The sequence below is a fragment of the Pogoniulus pusillus genome, chromosome 4 (assembly GCF_015220805.1).
Source record: "Pogoniulus pusillus isolate bPogPus1 chromosome 4, bPogPus1.pri, whole genome shotgun sequence".
Lineage (NCBI taxonomy): Eukaryota > Metazoa > Chordata > Aves > Piciformes > Lybiidae > Pogoniulus > Pogoniulus pusillus.
The window spans coordinates 35,808,383-35,827,164 of record NC_087267.1 but is presented as its reverse complement, the minus strand read 5'-3'; the positions used below and the strand labels follow the sequence as shown (position 1 = coordinate 35,827,164).

Genomic DNA, 18,782 nt, shown 5'->3' with positions numbered 1-18,782 from the left:
CCATGTTTGCAATTCAGTTTGAAAAAATGCAGGTGTGCTCCTTCTGAGTACTAGAATGAATGGTTTAGATTTTCCCTACAGTGTATGTGTAGAGTTGTGTTGTGTATCCGAAGACTATCTGTATGCAGGTCATAGGACAGGAGAAAACTGTTATTCTATAGCAAGATATGAATGCTGAACTCTAACACCACATATTATTTTTTGTCATGTCAAATTACAAACCTTTATTGCTTGAACTGTCTCACATTTTCTGTGTGCTGAGATCTACATGGGAATAAAACTTTGCAAATTGCTTTTTTGCTATTCCCTAAATGCATTCTGATAAATATTTATAAAGTCTTCTCACTGCTGAAATAAAGATTCTAACTGGGCTTATTCAAGATTCAGTTATTCTTGGGATTAACTCTAAAATCCTATTACCAAGCATAAAGCAGCAGGGAAAAAAAAAAAAGAAAGGAAAATAAAACAGCAAAGCTGGATTTAGCTTCAAGAAGAAAGCTTGATGAAATCAGATCTATTTCACTATTGCTCATTTAATACATATAGATACAACTGGGTCACCAAGCCGATTTAGCCATGAGGTAGAAGTAGCATAGCAACAAACCTCAGCAGACTGAAAGTCAGCATCGGTAGCATCTGATTAGATCTTCAGCAAGCTGACTATATTTTTCTCAATTTTGAGTATTCCCCAAGTGATGTTTCTGATTTACTTAGCTTTCATAATCTTGGCATTTCAAACGTTTGGGATTTTTAATCTGCGATAAATTTCAGTACAGGAATTACTGCTTTGTTCAAATGTATCTGTTTGTTTCTTTTTCCATAGGAGATGTTTAAAAATACACAATTTGCATATGGTTTAAGGCAGGGTCTCATGTAATTCGGGTTTTGTATGTGTATTTTTAATTTTTTTTTAAATGTTTGGTGTTTTGGGTTTTTTTGTTTGATTTTTTGGTTTTTTTTCAACTTTTTTTCTGTTTGTGGAAGAGTTTTTTGTTTCCTTTGATTGGTTGGTTTGCACTTTTTTTTTTTTAGCTTAGAGGTGCAATTTCAGGAGAGTCTGTTTAAATATGCTGTGTTGAATCAGTAGATATTAGTAAACTAACTAGGATGAATGAAGAATAGGAAGGCAGCAGCAGGTGACCCTGGAGGTGTTCAAGAAAAGACTGGATGAGGCACTTAGTGCCATGGTCTAGTTGACTGGCTAGGGCTGGGTGCTAGGTTGGACTGGATGATCTTGGAGGTCTCTTCTAACCTGGCTGATTGATTCTATGATTCTATGAAAATGTGAACTTTTGCCTAGATTTGGTACTAAACAACTTTTACAGGCTTTGAATATGCAGAAAGACCTTTAGTTAGGAGGCCATTTCACAGGGTTTCCATTGTGAGTGTTGCAAACTAATTAGTGAAGTTGTTAGAGATTGAGATGCTTCTTTCTGTATTCATTGGTGTAGAAAAAATAGATATTCATCCTCCTGGAGCTGGGATGCAATGTGTCATGTCATCCTTCTTTTAAGTCCAGCATCAGTAAGTTTGCAGATGACACCAAGCTAGGAGCAGGTGTTGATCTGTTGGAAGGTAGGAGAGCCCTGCAGAGGGACCTGGACAGGCTGCATACGTGGGCAGAGGCCAATGGGATGAGATTTAACAAGGCCAAGTGCAGGGTTCTGCATTTTGGCCACAACAACCCCAAGCAGCGCTACAGGCTGGGGACAGAGTGGCTGGAGAGCAGCCAGGAGGAAAGGGACCTGGGGGTACTGGTAGATAGTAGGCTGAAGATGAGCCAGCAGTGTGCCCAGGTGGCCAAGAGAGCCAATGGCATCCTGGCCGGCATCAGGAACAGTGTGGCCAGTAGGACAAGGGAGGTTATTCTTCCCCTGTACTCAACACTGGTCAGGCCACGCCTTGAGTCCTGTGTCCAGTTCTGGGCCCCTCAATTCAAGAGAGATGTTGAGGTGCTGGAACGTGCCCAGAGAAGGGCAACAAAGCTGGTGAGGGGCCTGGAGCACAAATCCTATGAGGAGAGGCTGAGGGAGCTGGGGCTGTTTAGCCTGGAGAAGAGGAGGCTCAGGGGTGATCTTATTACTGTCTACAACTACCTGAAGGGGCATTGTAGCCAGGTGGGGGTTGGTCTCTTCTCCCAGACAACCAGCAATAGAACAAGGGGACACAGTCTCAAGTTGTGCCAGGGTAGGTATAGGCTGGATGTTAGGAAGAAGTTCTTCACAGAGAGAGTGATTCCCATTGGAATGGGCTGCCCAGGGAGGTGGTGGAGGCACCGTCCCTGGAGGTGTTCAAGAAAAGCCTGGCTGAGGCACTTAGTGCCATGGTCTGGTTGAATGGATAGGGCTGGGTGCTAGGTTGGACTGGATGATCTTGGAGGTCTCTTCCAACCTGGTTGATTCTATGATTCTATGATTCCAAAAAGGAAGTTTGGCACACTGATTTGGCACGCAAGAGTATTTTATTGATTTACTTGAAATGAGAAACATCTACAAGTTGCAGAAGGTGCCGATGATCTCCACCAGAAGTGTAAAATTTCCCATTTCGAGTTAACATTTTTAAGGCGTTCAACTTTTTTTGTTGTAGTGCCACCTAGCGGCTGAAACTTGAACAAGCTTTTTAAAGTTCCACCAGTTAATTGGTTTTAAAAAGTTTCGTAGAACCACAGAGAGGCTTAGGTTGGAAAGGGCCTTTGAGATCATCGACTCCACCATGGGCGGGGATGCCTCTCAGCCAGATTCTGCTGCTCAGGGCCTCATCCAGACTGGTTTTAGACACCCCCAAGGTGGAGGACGTTTTTGTGGCCACCCTCTGGACTTGCTCCAAAAGGTCTATGTCTGTCCTGTACTAAGCACTCTAGAGCTTGTCACATTGTCTTCCCAGAGCAGAGTGGCTCAGAAGAATCACCTCCCTCGGCACCCCATTTCAGAGTCTCACCACCTTCCCACTGCTTAACTCCTTCCTAAGATCCAGTGTAAACCTATTCTCCCTCAACTCAAACCATTCCTTCTTATCCTATTAATAGACATCCTCATGAAAAGTCCTTCTCCAGCCTTCTTGTTGGATCCGTTTAGGTATTGGAAGACAGCTTTATGGTACTCCCCCTAGAGTCTTCTCTAGGCTGAACAGCCCCAGCTCCCTCAACCTATCCTCACAGCAGAGGTGTTCCAGCCCTTGAATCATCTTTTCGACTCTCCTCTGGTCTTACAGAATCACAGAATCAACCAGGTTGGAAAAGACCTCTGGGATCATTGAGTCCAACCTATCACCTAACCCTTCTAATTAACTAAACCATGGCACTAAGTGCCACATCCAGGCTCCTTTTAAACAACCTCCAAGAATGGTGACTCCACTAACTGCCTTGGCAGCCCATTCCTATGGGCAACCACTCTTTCTGTGAAGAATTTCTGCCTAATGTCTAGCTTAAACCTGCCCTGGCACAGTTTGAGACTGTGTCCTCTTGTTCTGTCCCTGGGTGCCTGAGGGAAGAGACCAACCCCCAGCTCCTTTCAGAGTGTTGTAGAGAGCAATGAGATCTTCCCTGAGCCTCCTCTTCTCCCGGCTAAACAACCCCAGCTCCCTCAGCCTCTCCTCATAGGGTTTGTGTTCCAGGCCCCTCACCAGCTCTGTTACTCTTCTCTGGACACATTCAGGCATCTCAATATCTTTCTTACATTGAGAGCCCCAGAACTGGACACAGTACTCAAGGTGTGGCCTAACTAGTGCTGAGTACAGAGGAAGAATGACCTCCTGCTGGCCACACCATTCCTGATACAGGCCAGGATTCCTTTGGCCTTCTTGGCCACCTGGGCACACTGCAGGCTCACGTTCAGTCAGCTCTAAACCAGTACCCCCCAGAGGTCCCTCTCTGCCTGGCTGCTCTCCAGCCACTCTGTCACCAGCCTGTAGCACTGCAAGGGGTTGTTGTGGCCAAAGTGCAGAACCCTGCACTCGGCCTTGTTAAAACTCATGGTGTTAGACTGTGCCCATCTATCCAGCCTGTTCAGGTCCCTCTGCAGAGCCCTTCTGCCCTGTAATGGATCAACACCTGCTCCCAACTTGGTGTCATCTGCATGCTTACCGATGGTGGACTCAATCCCTCACCCAGATCATCAGTGAAGGTATTAAACAGGACTGGGCCCAGCGCTGATCCCTGGCACACACCACTAGTGACTGGCTGCCAGCTGGATGTGGCACCATTCACCACCACTCTCTGGGCCTGGCCATCAAGCCAGTTCTGAACCCAGCACAGAGATCATTTACAAAAGATTTTATGGGGTTATTTGTTGTTTGGTTGTTTTTTTTCTTTTCACACAGTATCACAGTATCACAGTATCATCAGGGTTGGAAGAGACCTCACAGATCATCAAGTCCAACCCTTTACCACAGAGCTCAAGGCTGGACCATGGCACCAAGTGCCACGTCCAATCTTGCCTTGAACAGCCCCAGGGACGGCGACTCCACCACCTCCCCGGGCAGCCCATTCCAGTGTCCAATGACTCTCTCAGTGAAGAACTTTCTCCTCACCTCGAGCCTAAATCTCCCCTGGCGCAGCCTGAGGCTGTGTCCTCTCGTTCTGGTGCTGGCCACCTGAGAGAAGAGAGCAACCTCCTCCTGGCTACAACCACCCCTCAGGTAGTTGTAGACAGCAATAAGGTCACCCCTGAGCCTCCTCTTCTCCAGGCTAAACAATCCCAGCTCCCTCAGCCTCTCCTCGTAGGGCTGTGCTCAAGGCCTCTCACCAGCCTCGTCGCCCTTCTCTGGACACGCTCAAGCATCTCAATGTCCCTCCTAAACTGGGGGGCCCAGAACTGAACACAGTACTCAAGGTGTGGTCTAACCAGTGCAGAGTACAGGGGCAGAACGACCTCCCTGCTCCTGCTGACCACACCATTCCTGATGCAGGCCAGGATGCCATTGGCTCTCCTGGCCACCTGGGCACACTGCTGGCTCATGTTCAGGTGGGTATCAATCAGCACCCCCAGATCCCTCTCTGTCTGGCTGCTCTCCAAATTCAGTCACAGAGCTAGAGCTGCTTTCATCAATTTCTTTTCCTTTCCTATCCTTTTGGAGAATGTACTTTCCTCAGTGGATGAGTGCTTTGTCTAATAAATGTGGACTAAAGGTTACTTTCCTGATCATGTCATAAAAGCAATTAAGCACATACCTATATAAAAAGAATAAATGTACACAAATCTATGAAGACATCAGAGCAGAAAAAAAGGGGGGTGGGAAAGAAGGCTGTTTACTGTTAGAAATAGTGATAAACATTTTCTGATCAAGAGAAATTAATGCCCCAAGATATCTCACTTTAATTCTTTATACCATTTCTGCTTGTGCTTTTTTGCCTTCTTGTTTTGCCATCATTACATGTAATATGAATTCTAAGGCAGTGTAATGAAGGGGATGCCTTGGGTTTCCATTCATAAAAAAGCAGCAGAATGAATTGAAATGTTGTATTTGCATTTAAATAGCCACCTACACTTGCCAAAGGAATGATTGGCGTTGGATTTTGGATTTATAACCTTTATACCTCTCTGGAGATGGAGATACTTTTGGATATGTATAGAAGGATAGATGGATATAGAGAAGAGAATTGGAAACATTCATCAATTTCTACATTGCCTGGGAAATGGGAGATTTTTCTCTCACAGTGCTGTAGTCCTCAGAGTAAATCATATTAGCTGTGTGTGCATTTTGAAGAAGTGATAATTCTTTAACAATTTGTGCCATATTTGACCTTGTGGTTTAAATACCATACAATAAAATAGCTAATATCAAATTAAAGGACAAATTTGCAGACTTGGAGTTGGTTGCACTAAGGAAAAGGAAAAGCATATTCTTGTGCTTTAGTAGCAGAGAACTGAGATTAAAGCCTCTGGCCACGTTTTAGCCTCAGAATTATTGTTTTCTTCCCTGATACTTCACTTTTCTCACCAATAAAATGAGAACACTTCTGAGCTGTTGACAAAGAGTCCAAGATGCTCAGTAATGTTGGAAAATATCTGTGATGCTAAAGTGGAGATGTCCCTGGACTTATATGATGCTATGTGTTACTTCCTTATCTTGTCAGCTGGGCAGAGGTTGTCTGGTATCTGCAAAAGATAGATTTATCAACAAAAATTTCCCAATAGACAAGAGAGATTGTGTCTCTTCAGCAGGTAATATATTGAACTGAATGCAGTTGTAGAAAGGAATTTAAAAATGTACATGTTTTCCTTCTCATTTATCTTGCTTACTATTGGTAAGGGGGTTTGCTTGTTTGTTTTTGTTGGGGACTTTTTGTTTCTTTTACCAGACTATTTGATGGCTTTGATCTTTCTACTTACCTGTCTCAAATATCTTTTTGGTTCCTATATATCCAGTTTCTGAATATTGATCTTTTCTTTATTCATTTTGGACTCTTTTCTAAAAAATTCTGCCACCCTCCCCAGCTCTCCTCCCACTTCTTTTGTCTTACACTGTCCTCTTTATAAATAACATCTGTCTGTAGGGTTCTTTATTATTAATTTATTTTGATTTGCCATCAGATCCGCAGAGTGCATATTGTGGAAAGAAGTACAGGAAATAAATCAACATCTGTTTCACTTCCCTTGTAACCTGTAATATTCTGATGTCGAGGTAGGAGGTCGAATAATTTTAAAGGAGGGTTTCCAGGTTGAGACTCTGGGAAAGAGAAGGGTTTTAACAATGCTGAGGTAATCAGAAGACAGCTTCAGAATGACAACCCATTCTCTTCTCCATCTGTTAAGCTCTTGAGGCTCTATTGCTTGCAAAGGTGCCAGTGTCTGGAGGAGCCCACAGGGAGAGAGGAAAAGGGAGAGGAAAGGTCTGTAGCATTTAGGTATTTCACAGAATTTCTGTATGATTTTCCACTGGTTTTGCAAGTTGATGTTTCTCTGAATAGGAAAATAAAGACAAAGCCATTACAAAACTGTCAGATTAGCTTTTCTGTTTCTGACCTTCTTCAGAATGACATGCAGTTCAGAGTTTCATCTTAAGCTGAATTGATTAACTCATCTTTCAAGCTATTGAGTTGCTCCATATATGGCCAGAGATTGTAGGAGTGGTTCGAGGTAAACTAGATGAAGTTCTCTAACACTCTTTGTGCTCTGGTAACAGGCTTGAGTAGGGACGTTGGACTAGATAATCTTTTAAGGTTCCTTCCAACCCAATGCATTCTGTGATTCTGTGATTCCCTCAGACCTGAGAATCATTCTGAGAGATACCAAGGTCTCCCAGAATTATATAAATATTTATTTATTATATAAATAAATGCAAAATTATATAAGTAAATTGGGTAGCAAAAAATAATCTAGCAAAAAGTACATATAGAGACTGTATCTCACTATAAACAAATTTAAGTATATTAATACTTTATGGAACTTTAAAATAAAAAACCAAAGGTTTCTCTGTTTTCCACGATTTCCAAAGGTTTTCCTGCAAGCCCCTTTTATTGTAGCTTAGGTAAGGAATAAGCTTTTTACATAGTTGAAAAATTAGAAGCTTTTGCTGATGGTGACATATTGTAAAGGGTGGCTTTAGATCTTACCAACTGCATGGTTTGTCTCCAAGTGGTCGTCAGCTGTTTGGTGACTCCCTGAGGCACAGTGTCAAATGCAAATTCTGTTTATTTGCTTTTTGTCATAATGGCTTTTATTTTTTTTATTGTGACATATCTATGCTGAAATAATTAGGGGGAGATGCCAGTCTGATAAATAACCAGCTGACATACTTCATAGAGATAGTTTAAGAATATTTTATTCAGTAAAGTATGAACTGCAATTACTTTATTTTTACACTTTTGATAGGATTTGATTTTGCAGGACTATTGACTTTCTGAAGTGGCAACTGACTTTTGAAATCATTCATGTTCTTTCTTACAGTTAAATATTAAGTGATTGAGTACATTACTAACAACAATTGTTCTTGGGTTTGAAGAAATCATCCAGGCTTAAATATCATTATTATGGTACTTAGGAGGCAGGTAATGTGGCAGGATCATTAAAGGCTTATTGCAGGTATTTTGAGTTTTGGTATCTTAACGTGTAAAATTGTAGTCAGAGAATCATAGAATGATTTGAGTTGGAAGGGACCCAAAGGTCATCAAGTCCAAACCCTCAGAGTGAACAGGGACATCCTCCACTTGAGCAGGTTGCTCAGAGCCTTGGCAAGCCTGACCCTGAAGATCCCCAGGGTTGGGATTTCAACCACCTCCCTGGGCAACCTGTTTCAATGTTCCGCAACCCTCATGGTAAAGAATTTGTTCTTAGCATCCAATCTAAGTCTACTCTTCTTAGATTTCAACCCATTGCCTCTCATCCTATCACTACAGTCCCTCCACAGCCATTTTGTACACCTGTATCAGGTACTAGAAGGCCACTAAGAGGACTTCCTGGAACCTCCACTTCTCCAGGATGAGCAACCCCAGCTCCCTCACCTTGTCCTCCTATGAGAGGTGTTTCAGTTGCCTGATGATTTTTGTGGCACTCATATTTAGGTATAGCACAGTTTACTTGTTAACTGCTTAAACAGGCAGTATTCTTGTCAATCTTTAAAATGCCATTTTTATATCTATAATCACCAATCCATATGCTAGATATCTGATGTTCATAAGAAATAATTATCTTGATAGATGTGCAGGACTACTAGCAAGCAATTTAGGTTTGCAGTTTAAAGTTAGTGGCATTTCAGAGAGAAGTTTTCACTTGAACACTGAAAAACACTGTTCGCTATAGGTAAAAATAGGGCATGCACTGACTATAAGCTGGAGCTTATGGTTAGTTTCTTATTAGCTCATGAAATCATTTACTTAGAATGCCACTGGTGAAGCAGGGCAGTGTTTTCATTCTGATTTTTCAGATGAAATTATCTTTTGTAGAGCAGCACTACCTAACACAGAGTGGCTTTCTTCTACTTTCCACATCTAAAATTTGTATTTTTATCCCATCTTGTAAGTAGAAATAATTTTCATGTTTTCTCTTTTTAAAAATGTGTCATTAATTCTCCCATCATGGCTACAGAATTAGGTCAAGGCAAGCTGAAATAATTCTGCAGCACAATACTATTTGCACTCCCACATGGTTAATGTACCTAATAATTACTGGGTGATTTATTGCTTACTTCCAAAAGGAACTTCTCTAAGAAGCACTTCTGGGTATGTCAGTTATTTGCATCCAAGTGAATTGATTACAGCTGCGTGATCATTTCATTGCAAATAAAAAACCATCACATGATACTGAGGGGAAATGGAAAAATGGATTACCATAATTTGTTTGAGTGTGGAGAAAGAACTTCTATACAAGATGACAGAATGGAAGTGTTAGGGGTGCAGCTCGAAGTCTTACATTTTAATCATGGTCCTAACAAAATATCATTTTCTGGGAAATATGGCATACATTAAAGGATTATTCAAGCTGAAAATCTGAACATATGCAACTATTGAACATATGTAACTATGAACATATGTAACTATTATGGGATGAGACTTAACAAGGCCAAGTGCAGGATTCTGCACTTTGGCCACAACAACCCCAAGCAATGCTACGGGCTGGAGACAGAGTGGCTGGAGAGCAGCCAGGCAGAAAGGGACCTGGGGGTACTGGTAGATAGTAGCTGAACATGAGCCAACAGTGTGCCCAGTTGGCCAAGAGAGCAAATGGCATCCTGGCCTGTATCAGGAACAGTGTGGCCAGTAGGACAAGGGAGATTATTCTTCCCCCATACTCAACACTGGTCAGGCCACACCTTGAGTGCTGTGTCCAGTTCTGGGCCCTTCAACTCAAGAGAGATGTTGAGGTGCTGGAACGTGTCCAGAGAAGGGCAACAAAGCTGGTGAGAGGCCTGGAACACAAACCCTATGAGGAGAGGCTGAGGGAGCTGGGGTTGTTTAACCTGGAGAAGAGGAGGCTCAGGGGTGACCTCATTGCTGTCTACAACTACCTGAAGGGAGGTTGTAGCCAGGTGGGGGTTGGTCTCTTCTGCCAGGCAATCAGCAACAGAATGAGAGGACACAGTCTCAAGTTGTGCCTGGGGCAGGTATAGGCTGGACAATAGGAGGAAGTTGTTGCCAGAGAGAGATATTTGCCACTGGAATGGGCTGCCCAGGGAGGTGGTGGAGTCACTGTCCCTGGAGGTGTTCAAGAAGAGACTGGACGAGGCACTTAGTGCCCTGGTCTAGTTGATTGGACAGGGCTGGACTGGATGATCTTTCTTGGATAGGTTGGACTGGATGATCTTGGAGGTCTCTTCCAACCTGGTTGATTCTATGATTCTACGATTCTATGATTCTATTTCCATGTGTTAATTTATTAAGGTGAAGTTTGCATTGTGACACTGGGAGAGCTAGAAAATATTTTTAATCTTTGTTATCTCACCCTGTTTTCATACTTGTTACTGTAAATCATTTAGATACATAATGGTGTATTTACAGTTGGGGCATTAGGAAAATTAAAGGCTTGATAAATATAGAGTATCACAAAGTTAAATAAGCAGACCTTGTCATGGTATTATGTACAACTGACTCTTCTGTAGAGCACTTGGTCAAACATCACACTGCATTCTTCAAAGCTGAAGCACCTATTCATGTGATTTTTCATGTTTTTGGAAATAGTTCTCCCCTTGTGACACCTTATTTTAAAATATATTAAATATACTGAATATAAATATATTTATTAATATATTAAATATTAACTGCCTAGTTCTGAAATCTCTGGACACTGCTGGGCATTCTGAATGCAATGCAAATGAAAATACAGGTGTGACATGATCAGGAAACTATTAGTCTTTATTACTACAGTACCTAGAAAGAGCCTCTAATTCTATTAACTGTCTCTGATACCATTTCTGTTTATTTTCCAGTTTAACAATAACGCTCAAAACGTCAGTTGCTTTAATCATCTCGTCCAAGCTAATGTGAGGAACAAGAAGAAACTGAAGGAAGCTGTCTATAAAATTTCTGCTAAAGGAATTACAGATTATAAAAAAGGCTTTAGTTATGCTTTTGAACAGCTGCTAAATGTAAGTATAAAAGTTATCTCTCTGCTTTAAAGTGAAGAACTCGCATGTTCAGATGATCCCTACATGCTCCTCCATTGTGTAACTAAGCAGTAGAAGTACAAACCTTTATTTAGCAAATAAATTTTATCCCAACAATATGTTGGGTTTTTTTGCAAATCTCCCAGCAAGTTGCTAGGGTTTGAGAATAAATTTGTTTTTTAATGTGCTGTACTCTTTTTACTTCAGTCATTTGCCCAGATTTTCATTTAGCATGAGCTTCTCAGTTGTATTGAAGCTGCGGTAGTAGTTGATTTGCAGGCAATGTTAAAATGAAAGGCTCTATTTTACAGTTTTATTATTTCAATTTCATCACTGTATCTCCTAGAAATCTTAAGTTAACTTGTAATTTCGTACTTACTACAGGTGAAAAAATGGTTGATCATAGGGAATAAATGACTTAGTTAAAAATATTTGGCACATGAGACCTAATAGCAGTCTTTACATACCTGATTCAGAAGGCTGCAGTGGGACTGTTCTCAAAGGCCTGTAGTGATAGGATGCAGGGCAATGGTTTGAAATTAGGGAAGAGAAAATCTATCCTGGATGTTAGGAACATGTTCTTCACCATGAGAGTGGTGGAACACAGGAACAGGTTGCCCAGAGTAGTTGAAACCCCGTGCCTGGAGATACTAAAGATGAGGCTTGACAAGGCTCTGAACAACGTGATCTAGTGGAGGATGTCCCTGCTGACTGCAGAGAGGTTGGGCTAGATGACCTTTGGAGATCCCTTCCAAACAAAGCATTCTATGGTTCTACGAGTATTCTAACATGTAAAAAGAATCATTTCCTAAAATATTACATTAATTACTTCCATGTTATATTTACACTGTGCTTTCTAATTTGCACCCAAGCTCAGTCTTTCAGAGTATTAATATTTTCCATAAATCTTGGGGGTGGGCTTGTGGAGGGTACTGGTAACTTTTTAATAGTTTATGTAGCTGTTAACTGAGGACTGCATCTCGAATCTTCACTTTAATGTAAATTTAGCTATATCAATTTATAGCAGTTAGGGATGTGTCTTTAAAATTATGAAGTGTATTCTTTTTATTACTTTTTAAAATATATCAGTGATCTCAGTGCAAGGATCTTTTATTTTTTTCCTCCTAATCAGCCATATTCTGAACTTCAGAGCACTTCCCTGCCGTTGTATACACACCTTTGGTCTAGAAATGGTTAAAAATCTTCTAACCTTGCTAAATTTTGAGGCGGGGGAAGAAAATACAGTGTATTCAAGAGTATTTTCTCTGCAGAGCAGGGGGTTTGGTGGGGAAATGATTTGGTGCCCTCTGGTGCTGGTTGCTGAAAACTGCAAGAAGGATTCTAAAAGCTGGAATTTTTCAGACCGGGCTGAAATGCATTTCCCTTTTTTTTTTTTTTTTTTTTTTTTAATCCATCCCATGCAGAGCAGTCAGGAAGTTATAAGAAATTTTACTAAGCACAGGTTTCTCATCACAGCGTTTATATCTGATTAACATTTTATATTACATTTGGTGCAGCACTAGATGTGTGCTTTGCCTACAGGCAGTATTGAGCAAACCTGAACGCAGGAGAAGCATTAGAGTGGACTTATCTGTAAGACTGAAAAAAACTGCTTTAGAATAATTGGAGATCTGTCTCATAGTGGAACATTCTCTCTCATAACTGGGGACAGAGCAGTGATTAGCCTCATATAATCTCTGCAAGACTGTAAATTATGGCAGGACATTGCGGAGGTGCATATCGAGGGAAATAAAGAGCTTGCATTAGACGTACAGTCATTGTCTTCAGATACTGGCAGATTCATACAAACAATTTTCCTGAATACCAAAGTAATATTTTGCTTCTGCCATGAAAAGGATGCTGTCTGATTTGTGGCTGGACAATAGACACTTTTTTCTACATGCTACTTCAATAATACAAGTAAACTAGATTTCTAGGGGTTCATTCACTATTTTTGCATTATTTATTCTTATATTGCTTCAGCTTCAGCAATTCAGGAACTTATTTTCCCCCATAACATAATAACTACTGTTTGGAGGGAGTGGGGAAGTCTTGAGATCATCTTTTTTTTTTTTTTTTTTTTTTTTAATTTGAATAGCTGATTTTTGGTTTGGTTTACCCTTTCCTTCCTCAAGGGCTGGAGCACATCTGCTATGAGGATAAGCTGAGGGAGCTGGGGTTATTCAGCCTAGAGAAGAGAAGACACCAGGGCAACCATAGGGCTATAGTACCTGAAAGGATCCTAAAGAAAGCCTGGAGAGGGACTTTTAGTCAGAGTTTATAACAATAGAACAATGGAGGATGGTTTGAAGCTGAGGTCCTGATGAAATTGAAACCAATGCACTGATTTCAAGGGTTTTTTTCATGTATTGCCACATGTCAGACAATCTTTGGACTTGTTTATTTCAAATTGTTAAACAAGTACTTATTCACTCAATATTTAACTATAATACAAGTTGTCTTTAAGGAATAATTATTCATGTTAATGTAGTGACTTTGGTTTATTTTCTTTCATTGTATATTTAATTTTGGTTTGGTTTAATTTTTATTTATTTTACTGCATTTTATTTTTTATATCTTATTTTGATTTGGTTTATTGTATTTTGTGGTTAATATTTTAGTTTTCCTTCTAAAAGGAGTATTAAATTAAGTCCAACAGATTCTGGAGGTATTGCCATTACTGTGTTAAAGGAGTAAGCCTGCTGATATTAAAGCCATCAAATATAACAGCTGTTATTCCTCATAACCTGAATTAAATTAGCTTCTGTTTGTATCTCCTGCAGCACAGCGTCTCCAGAGCTAACTGCAATAAGATTATTATGTTGTTTACTGATGGTGGTGAAGAAAGAGCACAAGAAATTTTCCATAAATATAATGAAGACAAAAAAGTAAGTGACACGTGAAAGATCTTACTGCATAAAATGCAACAGCAAAAGAGGGAATATTTAAATATGGAAAAGAAAGCTGTTTTGGTATGTGTAAAAAGTACTTTTATGTATTAATATTAGACCTTAAGGCACTTAAAGCTTTCTCAATCTATAACATTTCCTTGAAAAGCCCATAAAATACATTTAATATTTTCAGTTTGTGACCCATTGGTGTCAAATGGTACAGAGGTAAACCATAAAGCGATAAAGAGTGAAACTTTTTATTGATATTTCTCTTCTATTAGTGTAATTCCTGCATTATCAAGTGGAAACAGAGCAGTTAAATCATATGAGATATCTGTATCTCATCACTGAATAATTTCTGTGTCTTGTTCATCAAGCAAAGGCCAAAACACATCTCAAGGTTAGAATATGAATAGATTTGTGCTGGAACAAACTCACATGCTTTTCCCACTGGGGCTAATTATACATTTGAATGTCTTAGCTAAGAGTGGGATGGCTTTCTATTGATGAAATTTGATCTGTGGTTGAACCAGAATTAGGGACTTGACACGAGAATCACTGGATGAGTTGTGTTGTTCTTATGAAATTGGATTACTGCTTGTGCTGGGTTTGACTTGGATTTTTTAATCTAATCAAACTTCTGGTCTGGCTTTTGCATACTTAGAGATTTACAAGTGTGTGTGTGTGTGTGTGTGTGTGAAATAAATTAGCTTTCTAAATTGTGTCCTACTGCATTTCAGTGCAAATCATTACAGATGGGTTAATCAATTTGAATTGAAAGCTGGATACACAATACAAATAAGAATTTACCTTTTCCATTGCTTGAGGATGCACCTGTACATACTTTGTGGGTTTAACAGTTGCCATGGATGCTTATGTATAAAGCTGTGACAGTATTTTGTTGGAAATCCTCATATGTATGAAGTAAAACCCTTCAAAAGGAAAACTGGAAATGCAAACCACAATTTCCATCTCAACCAATGATTCACTTGGTGACCTTGAATAATCATTTCATGTCTGCTTTATAACTGTTTCCCACATAATTATATGGCTGTGTTCTGAAAATATGTGCAGATATTTCCCTTCAGATTTGGACTTTGTAACTTTTATTGTGTTAGATCAAAAGCCATCAGCTAAAGGAAATATGTGTAGAAGGGGGAAGATGTATAATACATTTCTCATTATTTCCATTTAATTTGCCATTTTAGGAGGAAAGTATAGTAAAATATTCAGTCCAAACAACAAAAGAGATTTGCAGTACTAAAATTTGTGGCCTTACCAAATGATTCAATGAAGTAAATTGAAAAAATACAGTCTACAGGCCTTAGATCTGACTTCCAATACCTGGAGGGAGCCTACAGGAAGACTGGAGAGCAATAGGAGAGGAAAGGTTTGAAGCTGAGGGACAATAGGTTTAGATTGGATCTTAGGAAGAAGGTCTTGAGTATGAGAGTGGTGAAACTGTGCAATGGGCTGCCCAGGAAGGCTGTGGATGCCTCATCCCTGGGAGTGTTCAAGGACAGACTGAATGAAGCCTTTAGCAGTCAAGTCTACTTAAGAGATGTCCCTGCCCATGGCATGGAGGTTGGAGTAGATGATCTCTAAGGTCCCTTCCAACCTAAGCCATTCTATGATTTTGTGATTCAATATACTCTCACTTTCTTGATCTTTCTAGTAATTGAGGGTTTGGGAGTTTTCTTGTATCTTCTTGTATCCAAAAATATATGATGGTGATAACAGTCACCGTATGGCTTTCTGATTATTTAAGTATGTTTTCTTATGCAAGTAAATGCTGTGCAGAAGCAAGGCAAATTTCCTACACTTGTTCAAGTTCTGTTTATCTACAAGTTCAAATACTAGTAAGCCTGTATGTTTTCTTACTTTTCTAATAAAGTAGTGGGTTGCCAGGTGCTATCCCTTACTGTTTTTCTCCAAGGTGACATTGGAAACACAAGAAATATTACAAAAGTTTTTACAGATATAATTTTAAGAACCATTTGCTTTCTCTTTCTGGATTTCCATCAGTGACAATCCTTGGGGTGTTGAAAGGAAATTCATGGTTGAAAAACTTCTGATGAGATTAAACCAAAAAAAAAATTCATTTTTAGATATCATAATGAAAGTCCCATGACAATCTTTCATAACGTTCTAATATTCGTTAAAATAAGACTGGTACAAAATATGCTCTCTTTACTAAGACTTTGGTTGATTGCAGAATGATGACATGTGAGTTCTCTTCTTGTTTCCTCTCTGTGTAATTTAATGTTAATTCAATAGAATGTAATAACTTAACTGACAGACATAACATGAAAAAATAACATGTACTTTTCTGCTTCAAATCGTGACCACAGACATAGTGTTACCTTCTTAGGTGTATGGTAGGCTGCTTTCATATATTAACCGATAAGATCTTTAAAGTTTGTGGATCCAGATTTTGCTGTCTTTATTGTAGGCAATTTATAGTTTATTTAGAATCATAGAATCAACCAGGTAGGAAGAGACCTCCAATATCATCCAGTCCAACCTAACCCCCAGCCCTATCCAGTCAACTAGACCATGGCACTAAGTGCCTCATCCAGGCTTTTCTGGAACACCTCCAGGGACGGTGCCTCCACCACCTCCCTGGGCAGCCCATTCCAATGCCAATCACTCTCTCTGAGAAGAACTTCCTCCTAACATCCAGCCTATACTTCCCCCGGCATAACTTGAGACTGTGTCCCCTTGTTCTATTGCTGGTTGCCTGGCAGAAGAGACCAACCCCCACCTGGCTACAATGTCCCTTCAGGTAGTTGTAGACAGCAATGAGGTCACCCCTGAGCCTCCTCTTCTCCAGGCTAAACAACCCCAGCTCCCTCAGCCTCTCCTCACAGGGTTTGCGTTCCAGGCCCCTCACCAGCTTTGTTGCCCTTCTCTGGACACGTTCCAGCACCTCAACATCTCTCTTGAATTGCGGAGGCCAGAACTGGACACAGGACTCAAGGTGTGGCCTGACCAGTGTTGAGTACAGGGGAAGAATAACCTCCCTTGTCCTACTGGCCACACTGTTCCTGATACCGGCCAGGATGCCATTGGCTCTCTTGGCCACCTGGGCACACTGCTGGCTCATCTTCAGCCTACTATCTACCAGTACCCCCAGGTCCCTTTCCTCCTGGCTGCTTTCCAGCCACTCTGTCCCCAGCCTGTAACGCTGCTTGGGGTTGTTGTGGCCAAAGTGCAGAACCCTGCACTTCACAAATGGTCCACTGAATGTAAGACCTGTTTTATAATTATCATTTGTAGAGAGAGTACTCAGTGTGAGTAAGATGTTAAAAAGTTTTCCATGTAATATGTATTAGCTGATGTCTTTTCTTGTGTGCTCTCCATTGGTTTGGAAAATTTTGCTTTGTCTTTTGCATACAGTATAGAAAACCTCAATCTTCTATGTCTTATAGTCATTTTCCACCTTAGACATAAAATCATAGAATGATTTGTGTTGGAAGGGACTTCTAGTCCAACCCACCCTGCACTGAGAAGGGACATCTACCACTAGATCAGGTTGCTCAGAGGCTTGGCAAGCCTCACCTTGAATGTCTCCAGGGACAGCCTCAACCACCTCCCTGGACAATCTGTTCCAGTGTTCCAGCACCATCATGGTAAAGAACTTGTTGCTAACGTCCAATCTAAAACTTATTTCCTCTAATTTCAAACCACTGCCCCTCATACTACCATTGCAGGATTTTGGAAACAGTCCCTCTGCAGCCTTCTTAGAGGTCCCCTTCAAGCGCTAGAAGGCCACTATTGGGTCTCCCTGGAGCCTTCTTTTCTTCAGGCCAAACAAACTCAGCTCCCTCAGCTTATCTTTCCAGTAAAGGTGTTCCTGAGCCCTGATCATATTTCCAATCTTCAGAAATAATTTGCAGTACGACTATTAGGCTTATTATAGAACTTATATAACAGTTTTGAGGGGAAACATGTCTAGTTTTCATCTGTTTGAAGTGGAAAATCACAGTTGTGCTTCACCTTTGCATGCAGTTTTTATTGTCACAGTTTGTAACTACGTGCTGTGCCTGCTATTTAAGAACTGGCATGTTTACCTTAATGGTGACATTTGGGGCACTCACATTAGATGTGTGAAATACCACATGCATGCTGAATTTCAGGAATGGGGGTGGTAATTTTTCATTTTATTTGCATTCATGCTACAGATGGCTTCACTGAAGATAGCAATGTAAGTTTATTTGAAATATAGGCCCAGTAGGCGTTCTCCATCCTGAGAATGTTGAATTCAGATTGAAAATAGAAATCTATCTGCAGATCTTTGGGGCAAATTGTGCACACTGAAATCCGTATTTTGAGGGATTGCTCAGTTCATGTGAGTAGCTGAAAAGACTTCTCTCATGCACTTCCAGTTGTCTGAAGTTTTCTATCATGACTGAAGTTTGGGTGGCTCAAGTGTGTTGATATGATCCCTCAACTAAGTTTCTTATGCCTCATTCCCACAGAAGTATGTGTCATGATAAGGCTGGAGAGAGATTTCTCATAAGGATCTCTAACAGTAGGATAAAAAGGAATGCTTTTACATTGAGAGAGTAAGTTTAGACTGCATTTTAGCAGGAAGTTCCTCAGTACAAGAGTGGCGAGACTCTGGAAGAGGCTGCCAGGGAGGTCGTGGATGCCTCCTCCCTGGAGGTGTTCAGGGTCAGGCTGTAACTTTGTATGGTATGCACAGAGCTGAGAATAGAAACATGGTCTTTCTTAACAATAACGTCACTTCAAATAGAGCTTAAGAGCTGTCAGTGTGTACCCCACATTTCTGAGTGTGTGATAGATTTTAAGTGTTGAACTGAGCAGCACTGTGTTTTTTGTCTAGGTGGA

General features: G+C 40.6%; 1 protein-coding gene across 6 annotated transcripts in view; it reads left to right on the top strand.

Moving 5' to 3' along the window:
• CACNA2D1 (calcium voltage-gated channel auxiliary subunit alpha2delta 1) overlaps positions 1 to 18,782 on the top strand; it is a 407,133-nt gene that overhangs the window by 300,342 nt on the left and 88,009 nt on the right. For all 6 annotated transcript variants that reach the window (XM_064142568.1, XM_064142569.1, XM_064142567.1 and 3 more), the window contains 2 exons: positions 10,861 to 11,019; positions 13,821 to 13,925. In XM_064142568.1, the coding sequence (XP_063998638.1) occupies positions 10,861 to 11,019; positions 13,821 to 13,925 (264 nt within the window). The remainder of the gene's footprint in view (positions 1 to 10,860; positions 11,020 to 13,820; positions 13,926 to 18,782) is intronic.